Source organism: Tachyglossus aculeatus, chromosome 22 (genome assembly GCF_015852505.1).
Source record: "Tachyglossus aculeatus isolate mTacAcu1 chromosome 22, mTacAcu1.pri, whole genome shotgun sequence".
In the NCBI taxonomy this organism is placed as follows: Eukaryota; Metazoa; Chordata; class Mammalia; order Monotremata; family Tachyglossidae; genus Tachyglossus; species Tachyglossus aculeatus.
Window position 1 is genome coordinate 30,836,784 of NC_052087.1, and position 10,828 is coordinate 30,847,611.

The following is a 10,828-nucleotide window of genomic DNA, read 5'->3' on the forward strand; positions in this document are numbered from 1 at the left end:
CACTTTGCCACAATTACATGTTTTTCTGGTCAGCACAGTACATTAGAATATCTTCCTAAACTCAATTTTCAGAAATGCTTTTCCTTTGGTACCCCTACTGGGGATTCTTTCATTATGCATTTTCCCAGCCCCTGAAACTCAATTTTAGACAAAGTTAGAGATACTGTGCTAAAGGAGATGACTTCCAAGAACTTGGCTACTCTAGTTAATTCAAAATCCTTCAATTGGCCTTGGAATATGAGAGGGGACTGGGCTGGAGGAGAATAATGTGGGTTTCTAAGGCTAACCATCATTTTGTTAGAGAAGCAGCATGGACTAGTTAAAAGAGCATGGGCTTGAGAGTCAGAGGGCATGGATACTAATTCTGGCTTCTCCACATACCCTCTGTGTGACCTTGGGTAAGTCATTCAACTTAAGTGTTTAGTACAGTGCTCTGCACACAGTAAGCGCTCAATAAATACGATTGATTTATTTTCTGCACTTCAGTTCCCTCATCTGAAAAATAGGGATTCAATACTTGTTCTCCCTCCTACTAAAACGGTAAGCCCCATGCGGGACCTGATGATCTTGTGGCAAGAGCTTGGGCTTGGGAGTCAGAGGTTGTGTGTTCTAATCCTGCCTCCACCACTTATCAGCTGTGTGACTTTGGGTAAGCCACTTAACTTCTCTTTGCCTCAGTTACCTCATCTGTAAAATGGAGACTAAGACTGTGAGCCCCACGTGGAACATCTGATCACCTTGTCTCTACCCCAGTGCTTAGAACTGTGCTTGGCATGTAGTAAACACCTAACAAATACCATAATTATCATTGTTATTATTGTGATCTTATATCTATTCTAGTGCTTAAAACAGTGCTGAGCACATACTAAGTGCATAACGAATACTTTATGATGATGATGATGATGATGATGATAATGATGATGATTTTGCCCTCTTCTTGTCCCCACTCTCTGGCTCCTACACTTCCTTTTAGCTTTTCACTCTATTTTATTCCGTGTCATGAAGGAAACTAGGTCTGTTGAATCCAAAGCAGCTATCTGGGGTTAGGAGCGTTGCCACCTGTCTAAATGAGTCACTCTGACCATTCTTTCCAAATAGGGAAAATAGAAGTAGCCTCTTTGTGGGCATTTGTGATTAAATTTGGCATACAAATCAGGATAATATGATGCAATAACAACTCATCCAAAGGTAGGTGTGGCTGTCTGATGCTGCTTTCCGTGCCAATGGGTCTGAGCGTGAGCGTTGTTGAGTGAAGATCTCAATTGGGAGGGATGTTAGAGGCAATCTATATTCCTAGAACCAAATGCCTCTGAGATCTCAAGAACATCAGGTACTGTTAGAACCTCACCCATTTCAGAAATTATTATAGAATATAACATTCTGACTTTGTAAGGGCAAGTGGGGGTTTACTGCCTTTTGGTGCAAATCAGGTATAAGGCAAAAGCCAAATCCAAAACATAACAAAATCAAAATTTACCTATGTCCTGTGCACAACTGGACAGGTGGGACCTGGTGCCTTCGATGACTCCCTATAACTTGCTTTCTGAAAAAAGAGACTAACAAAGTTGTTGGGGCCAATGAATGATTCTAGCACCCAAGGATATTTTGGCAGGAGAGTCAATAAATACAATGTGCCTTGTTTAATATTATATGATGCTCCTTGTTTATTATTTTTGCAGATACACTAGTTCTCCTTTGGCTGATTTCCACAGATACAGAAGTCATGGCAATTAAAAATAACGTGACAGAATTTTTATTGCTTGGGATAACCCAGGATTTGAAAGGGCAGAAAATCATATTTGCTATATTCTTAGTTTTTTACATTGCTACCCTGCTTGGAAACCTCCTGATCATAGTAATTATAAAGACGAGCCAGACTCTCGGGTCCCCTATGTACTATTTCCTGACCTACTTGTCGTTTTCTGATACCTGCTTCTCCACCACCACAGCCCCCAGACTGATTATAGACTCGCTCTCAGACAAGAAGACCATCTCCTTCAGAGAGTGCATGATCCAGATCTTTGTGCTTCATCTCTTTGGCTGCATGGAAATCCTGGTCCTCATTGTGATGGCCTATGACCGCTACGTAGCCATCTGCAAGCCCCTCCTCTATGCCACCATCATGAATCGGCGTCTGTGTGGCATCCTGGTGGGCTTAGCCTGGATGGGGTCTTTCATGCATTCTTCTGCCCAGCTTCTCCTCACCCTGAGCCTACCCTTCTGTGGTCCCAATGTGATCGATCATTATTTCTGTGATGTGCAACCCTTGATGAATCTCGCCTGCACCGACACTCACTTCGTTAGCCTGCTGTTCATTTCTAATGGCGGGACCATCTGTACCTTGAGTTTTGTAGGGCTCATGGCTTCCTATGTGGTCATCTTGTACTCTCTGAGGTCTAAGGGGGCTGAAGGGAGACGCAAAGCTCTGTCCACCTGCAGCTCACATATTCTTGTGGTCATCTTATTCTTTGGTCCCTGTATATTCATATACACCCGGCCCCAGGCCACCTTCTCTGTGGATAAATCAGTGTCAGTCTTTTATACAATCATTACTCCCTTGCTAAACCCTATCATCTACACTCTGAGGAACGTGGAGGTGAAGAATGCCATGAAGAAGTTATGGAACAGAAAAGGGACCCCTGGTGATGTGAACATTTTTCTGTTGGGTTGTAATAAGTGTTGATGATGGTTTGAAATTGGGAATTCTCAAATTATTTCTGCTCTGGTCCCCAAATGCCCCAAGTGATCCCTTAAATGTAATCTGTTTAATATATTTTCAGTAGTTGGAAATGGGGAAAGTGAAAGGAACATATTTTCATAGTTCAGAAATGATCACCCTCACCAGAACCAGGGGCTTCATCTTATCTTTGGGTCCGGAAGGGGTAGACTGCCAAATAGGGTTGGACAGAGAATGAAGAGTAATAGAGAGACAGAGGAACAGATTTGGGGGCCACATGGTGACTTGGAAGAGAAGAAGGTAACATTGGTGGACCTGAAAAAACCAAGCAAACCCTGATTTTCCACTTCCTATTTAACTACTCTTCAGACACCTTCCGTGATTTCCTGCTATCTCAACTTGAATCTTGGTACATCTCTCTTCTCAAACATTTAGTACAATGCATTGCACTCAGTAGGTGCTCAATAGATTCCATTATTACTAATATGCCCTACTTCGGCTATCAGGAAAAGACTGAATGAAAAACTCAGGATAAATTGTTCAATTTGCATCCCTAGCTGTTTGTTGTCTGTAAAGGAAGGTGGAAAACGGGTGGAAGGTAGGTTCATACTGTCCTCATTGAGTTGAGATCCTTCCCCCTCCCCAGCAATCCAGAATTAGTTGGGTAGGATACCTCTGAATTTTGCAGTATGGATTGTGTCTTTACTGAAATGACACTTTGAATAGAGGACACATAACTGTCTAGAGAAAAAGAGAATAAAAAGATGGATAAAAGAATAAACTGGTGCTTAAATAGTAGTGTACATAAAATGACATATACATAGGTGTTGAGTGGTGGTGAGTGCAGAAGGACTAAGGTGATAGGTGAATATGATCTGAGAAGAAGGAAATGAATAGAAGAAAGCCTCCTGAAGGAGTTGGGTTTTCAAAAGGGATGTGAAGATGGGGAGAGGGATGTTTCAGGAATGGAAAGGGCATGAACAGAAGTCTGGAAAATGGGTATGAAATTTGCCATCCAGTTTGTTCAGGGTTATCTTCTGGGAAATTCATTCATTCATTCATTCAATTGTATTTATTGAGTGCTTACTGTGTGCAGAGCACTGTACTAAGCACTTGGGAAGTACAAGTTGGCAACATATAGAGATGGTCCATACCCAACAGTGGGCTCACAGTCTAGAATCTACCAGAAGATTTAAAGATCCAGCTTGGACATAGAAGTCCAAACATTTAAAGTCAGGAAGATCAAGGCGGGCTCAGCTAAATGTAGGCTGACCAATTTGGGCAGGGCAGTCCCATATATTTCTTTAAATTGATTGGAATCCCTTGTGACAGCTAGTTCTCTCTGGGTAATGGGAATCCATACTTGTGTTTGGGGACAGTGGGTGACATTGTCTACAGACGATCTTCTTTGTGTTCTGTTTGTTTTACTCAGGGGCTGGTTCAGGCAATTCTATACCAGTTTGGAAATCCGTAGCCCTGACTCCCAACAAATCCATCATATAACTGTCCTCCCCATATTCCCAACCCTATCAAAAGCCCATCTCCTTCAAAAACCCTTCCCTGAATATTTCCCAGCCTCTAAAGTTGCTTAAACTACCAACTCTAACACTGATGTACTCTTTTTCTGTGGTATTAGTTACCAAGCACTGTATTAAGTATTGGGATAGATACAAGACAATCAGTTTGGGCACAGTCCAGGGCCCACATGGGGCTCACAGTCTTTATCCTATTTTACAGATCAGGTAACTGAGGTACAGAGAAATGAAGTGACTTGTCCAAGATCACATAGCAGACAAGTGGAAGAGCTGGGATTAGAATCCAGGTTTTTCAGACTCTCAGGCCCATGTTCTCTCCACTAGGCAATACTGGTTCTCACAAACTTATTTATACCCACTTTCAGCACTGCATATATCTTTATTAAATTGTACATTCAGTGATTTATTTTAACCCTAGCAGAGACATGGTTCCCATGGGAGCACTAATAACCACCTGTTAATTGGCTGGTTAAATGAATGGACACGAGGATGGTTTCTGTAACACTGTAAGGAAAAGAGGATTAGATGCTGTCTCTGCAAACTCCAGAAGTGAATTGAAACTCTCTGGAGGCAGACAGGGAGACCATGAGACTTCAGAGATGTATTTAAATGCCTGGTGGAAAACGGAGGTGAAGAATTTACGATAAATATGCAGAATGCAGAGCAGAGTTTGAAGAAAAGAAGCGAGAGCTATCTACTGATAATCTACTCCAAGAGGAGAAAGGTTCTTGTCTTCTCTCTGAGAGTTTGGAGAAAGGAATTAGGAAATTTCTGAGGAAATTATTTGGACATCTCTCTCAGAAAAGCATGATGGACATGAGAGAATTAGACTCATGGACACTGACCACACGATGAAGTTAACATCACTTTCATCACTGAAGTTAGTCCCTCATTTCCCACTGGTAGCCAGTGGAGCTAAAAAAAAGTGGGCAACTCGTACAATTTGAGGTGAGTAAAAATGAATGAATAGCATGTAATATATGATAAAAAGCTGCCAAAATAAATTTAAAATTTTCAGCTCATCTGAGTTTCATTTTGTGTTGTCAGCATAGCAAATTAAAAAAAAAAACTGCACCTTCCTTGAACTAAGTGGAATTGTTTTTTCTTTGGTTCCCACTCTGGAAGCTCTTTTATAGTGTGTTTTCCCAGTCCCTGAAACTATATTTTGGGATATGATAGAAATATTTTCTTTAGGGAGACCACTTCTAAGAGCTTAGCTACTCTAATTAGTTCTCTAGGAATCATCCTGCACTCAGAATAAGGGAGCAGACTTGAGAGAATTCTGCAGATTTTTCAGCCTGACAATGACTTTTTTGCCCTCCTATTGTACACCCCCCCCCAACACCTCCATCTTACTCTTTCTTTTATTTTTTAAATATGTCTCTATCACTCCGGATCCTGAAGCTGTCGAGTACCCAACACCTTTCAGAGGGTAGAAATGTTGACACCCATTGACATTTTTTTATGGTATTTGTACAAGGTTTATTTTGTTCTAGGCACTGCCCTATGTAAGTGTGCAAGATAATCAGGTCGGAAATAGTTCAGGTCCCATGTGGGGCTTACAGTCTTAATCCACATTTTTCAGCTAAAGGAACTAAGGCACACAGAAGTGAAATGACACCCCCAAGGTCACCCAACAGACAAGTGGCAAAACCAGGGGTTAGAACCCAGGACCTTTGACTCCCAGGCCTGTTCTTTCCACTCGGCTGTGCTGCTTCTCATTGACTCACTCTGATTGTTCTTCTCCAGAAGAGAAAATAGAAGTGTTTTCTACACCCGAATTTTGTGGTAAAATGTGGACTAAAATTCAGGATATATTTATTTGAAAATACACAGGGTTATCCTGTTCTGGGTAAGTAGGTAGAGAGTTCAAGTCCAAAAAGGAGCTTTGGAGGTCATCTTGGTCCTCCCCATTCTTTCAGGAAATTAATCAATCAAACAATCAGTGGTATATATTGAGCTCTTACTGTGTGTAGAATACTATACTATACTTGAGAGAGTACAACTGGGTTGGTAGGCATGTTCCTGCCCACAATGAGCTTAAGTCTAGAAAAGAAAGCAGTTTGTTTCCCACTCAAAAGCTACCTTCCTTTTTCTTAAACCGGCACATCCTTCCTGTGAATTGCATGCTGCTGTCATACACAGTTCCCCTCTCACTCAGTGTTAGTTAGTTCAGTGGTTAAAGGCTAGGACTGGAATAGCTTATTTAAAAGGTTTTCCTGTTCCAGCATCCTCCAGTCTCAGTGAATGGACCAGACTTAGCAACTTCCCAAAGGTGGGCTATTCTCCTCACAAGCCATCCCTTCTTTTCAGCCTTCCTACTTTGTTCCCTAAACTATCTCCTCTGAAGAAAGAAGGAGACCTCATTTTTTAATGGCTCTTGTGATGACAAAGCACTGAGACATACTTGCTCTTAAGCTTACCAAATCTTTAGTCCATGATCAAAGCGTAGATGTACTGTGAAGACATTGTTAACCAATAACAACAATATTGAGCACTGTGAACACAGGAACATAGTTAATAAATTGAAATAGGAGAAGCAATGTAGCCTGTTGAATAGGGCATGGGCGTGGGAGTCAGAGGGACCCGGGTTCTAATTCATACCCTGTCACTTTTCTGCTGTGTGACTTTGGGAAAGTAACTTAACTTCTCTGTGCTTCAATTACCTCATCTGTAAAATGGGGATTTAAACTGTGAACCCCATCTGGGACATGGACTGTGCTCAACTTGATTAGACTGTATTACCCTGGCACATTGTAAGTGCTTAAAAAATACCATAAAAAATGAACATGATTCCTTCAGAGTGTTTGGCTCTTCTAGATTCTTTTTACTCAGGGTGACTGTATAATTTGCTCCCATTTCATAGATATATAGGAGGGTTTCATGTTATAAGATGGATAAGGAAGTGAGGAATGCTTTTTAAAGAAATGTCATTGTAACAGAGGTTAGTCATTCCCTTAACTCTAAAATTGAGCAGGAATTGGATGAAAGGCAAACTCAAGAAGTAAAATGGTGAGAATTTATCTCTGCCCTAATAATAATAGTAGTGGTATTTGTTAAATGCTTACTATGTTAAACACTGTACTAAGCAGTGGGGTAGAAACAAGAGAATCAGGTCCCACCTGGGGCTCACAGTCTGAGTGGGAGAGAGAACAGGTTTCGAATCCCCATTTTGTAGATGAGGGAACTGAGGCACAGAGAAGTAAAGTGTTCACATAGTAGGTAAGTGATGGAGCCAGGATAAGAACCTAGGTCCTTTGACTCCCTGTTGCCTTCCTCTCAAAGAATGAAAAATGATTCCTTCTTGCCTTGATTAGAGTCACGATTTGACTGTCGCGAAGGGTCGAAAAGGCATCTGACTTTGGCACTTTTTCATTCATTCATTCAATACTATTTATTGAGCACTTACTGTGTGCAGAGCACTGTACTGGTTGACCCTTGGAAAGGGCCTGGTATTTTTGGTTCTGACGTCTTCGCAGATTTTCCTCATTTGTGAAGCTCTGTATTTACCTAAAAAAACCAACATCTATAATGATTGAGCTAGGAATTCTAAATTCTCGAATTTCAGGCCATCTCTTTACCCTCATTTTGCACGTTTCTGTCATAGTTTTATATCTCACTGTGGTGAGAGGGTGAAACAGCCAGAAGCAGGGGAATGCTTGCTGGGTCAATTCCATCAATATTGAAGGTTTGTCACCAGAGAACTATCTCATTAACTTGTACTCACCCCAGAGGTTAGAACAGTGTTTGACACAGAGTAAACACTTAACAAATACCCTGAAAAGAGGGCATCTCATGTGGTGGACAGGCTCAGCAGGAATCCTGAAAATCCCTGGCCAACTGGGTAGAAAAAACCGCAGAAGACTCTGTGATGGCTGCCCTGGAAAATTCCAGGGTGGTCTGATGATACCAGCACTGATACCATGAGGAGGTCACTTTGGTCACAGTTTTTGCATGTATTTTCCAATGTGATTCACCCTGCACCCACCTATTTGTTTATGAGACCACTGGCACTGGTCTCTCTGATCACTGGCAGAGAGAAGAGAATGTGGCTAGCATTAATCCATCCCTTTGCAGAGATTCAGTTCTGAAGTCTGCCTGTTCATTGCTCATCTGTTGTTTATTAAGGGAGCTTTTATCATAAAAGTTTTTCTACTGTTCTACTGTTCAACTGTTTTTCTTTTGGAGAGTCACAGTACACATTCAAGCCCAGTGCTGCATTGCCTGGTAGCAGTTGATATCCACTGAACTCAGATTTCATATTAAATTGATGGACTGATTAGCATGATACAATCCACCTATAATAATAATTGTAATTATTATTATTGTGCTACCTATTTTTAATGGTATTTATCAACTGTTTACTATGTGCCAGACATTGCACTAAGTGCTGGGGTAGATACAACTAATCAGGTTGGAAACAGCCAATGTACAACATAGGGCTCACTGTGCCCAATGAAAGGCTCACAGTCTCCACCCCCATTTTACAGATGAGGTAACTGAGACACAGAGAATAATAATAATAATTATGGTATTTGTTAAGCGCTTACTATGTGCCAAGCACTGTTCTAACCAGTGGGGTAGATACAAGGTAATCAGATTGTCCCACATGGGGCTCACAGTCTTAATCCCCATTTTACAGATGAGGTAGCTGAGGCACAGAAAAGTTAAGTGACTTACCCAAGGTCACACACGAGACAAGTGGCAGAGATAGGATTAGAAACCAGGTCTTCTGACTCCCGGGCCCGTGCTTTTTCCATTAGGGCACATCTCTTCTCTCATGTTCTTCTCTTCTCAGGATGAAGTAGCATGACTAGGATGAAGCAGCATGGCTCAGTGGAAAGAACGTGGGCTTTGGAGTCAGAGGACCTGGTTCTCTGGGTCATGCGTTCAAATCCCAGCTCCGTCAATTGTCAGCTGTGTGACTTTGGGCAAGTCACTTAACTTCTCTGTGCCTCGGTTACCTCATCTGTAAAATGGGGATTAAGACTGTGAGCCCCCTGTGGGACAACATGATCAACTTGTAACCTCCCCAGTGCTTAGAACAGTGTTTTGTACATAGTAAGTGCTTAGTAAATGCCATTATTATTATTATTATTATTATTATTATTATACCACAATCTGTACTCATCTTCATTCCCATGTTTTGTTTTTGTAGGTGAAGAATTTTTCATTTGGGTGCTTTCCCTGAGCACAGAAATCATGTCCATTAAAAACAATGTGACAGAATTTATTTTACTGGGGCTGACAGATGATCCTGCAGAACAGAAAATCATTTTTGTCATTTTCATAATTCTCTATGTGGCAACTATTTTGGGGAACTTACTCATTATAGTAACCATCAAGACCAGCCATACTCTTGAATCTCCTATGTACTTCTTCCTGACCTATTTGTCCCTTTCTGATGCCTGTTTTTCCACCACCACGACCCCCAAATTTCTCATCATCACCCTCTCTGAGAAGAAGACCATCTCCTTCAGTGGCTGTATGACCCAGATCTTTGCCCTCCATTTCTTCGGCTGCTTGGAAACACTGATCCTCATTATGATGTCGTACGATCGCTATGTGGCCATCTGCAAACCCCTGCATTACACAGCCATCATGAACAGGCGTGTCTGCAGCATCTTGATAGGAATAGCCTGGTTTGGTTCTTTTCTGCATTCTTCTACCCAGCTTTTACTCACTCTGAATTTACCCTTCTGTGGCCCCGATGTGATCGATCACTTTTTTTGTGATTTGCAACCCTTGATGAAACTCGCCTGCACTGACACATATTTTATAAACCTGCTGTTTGTTTCTAATAGTGGAGCCATCTGTACCTTGAGTTTTGTAATGCTCATGGCTTCCTACATGGTTATCTTGTACTCACTGAGGTCTAAGGGGGCTGAAGGAAGGCTCAAAGCTCTGTCCACCTGCAGCTCCCACATTCTTGTGGTCACCTTATTCTATGGCCCCTGTATATTCATATACACACGGCCCCAGACCACCTTTCCTGTGGACAAATCGGTGTCAGTATTCTACACAGTTGTCACTCCATTGTTAAACCCTTTGATCTACACTCTGAGGAACAAAGAAGTGAAGGATGCCATGAGAAAGTTATGGAGCCACAGAGTGACTCCCAGGGGCAAATGAACATTTTCTGTGGCATAATGGGTTTTGATGTTGCTTTGGATTGGGAGATCTCAAATGATTTCTTCCCTGACCCTCTAACGCTTCCTGTAATCCTTAACTGTTATCTGTTTAACAGGAATCCCAGGTGTTGAGAAAGACAAAGTAAGACTAACATATTTTCATAGTTTCCCCAGTTCAGAAGTGTTTAGACTCTTGTGAGATGTGACCTGTCAGTTTATCACTGGGACAAGTTGAGATGGGAGAAATGGGGTCAGAGAAGTGTCATGGAGGGTTGGGTTGGTTGACTACACTATCATGTAGTGTATTGGAAGATGGGAAGGCAATTGATGATTCAATCAATTGTATTTATTTAGTACTTACTGATAATAATAATAATAATAATGATGGCATTTGTTAAGCGCTTACTATGTATAAAGCACTGTTCTAAGCACTGGGAGGATACAAGGTGCTCGGGTCCCATGTGGGGCTCACAGTCTTAATCCTC

At 41.6% G+C, this 10,828-nt stretch overlaps 2 protein-coding genes across 2 annotated transcripts; both read left to right on the plus strand.

Annotated features, from left to right (window-relative positions):
* The first annotated feature begins 1,717 nt into the window (after nt 1-1,717).
* On the plus strand, nt 1,718-2,683 carry LOC119943999 (olfactory receptor 4C11-like). Its single transcript, XM_038765228.1, has one exon. The coding sequence runs from the start codon at nt 1,724-1,726 to the stop codon at nt 2,681-2,683; it is 960 nt and encodes a 319-aa protein (XP_038621156.1). The 5' UTR covers nt 1,718-1,723.
* Nucleotides 2,684-9,402: 6,719 nt separating this feature from the next.
* Nucleotides 9,403-10,344, plus strand: LOC119943750 (olfactory receptor 4C11-like). The gene has a single exon (XM_038764907.1). The coding sequence runs from the start codon at nt 9,415-9,417 to the stop codon at nt 10,342-10,344; it is 930 nt and encodes a 309-aa protein (XP_038620835.1). The 5' UTR covers nt 9,403-9,414.
* The last annotated feature ends 484 nt before the right edge of the window (nt 10,345-10,828 follow it).

Excerpts from the sequence above, each read along its gene's own strand:
- LOC119943999 (XM_038765228.1), top strand. The coding sequence starts at position 1,724 with ATGGCAATTAAAAATAACGTGACAGAATTTTTATTGCTTGGGATAACC.
- LOC119943750 (XM_038764907.1), top strand. The coding sequence starts at position 9,415 with ATGTCCATTAAAAACAATGTGACAGAATTTATTTTACTGGGGCTGACA.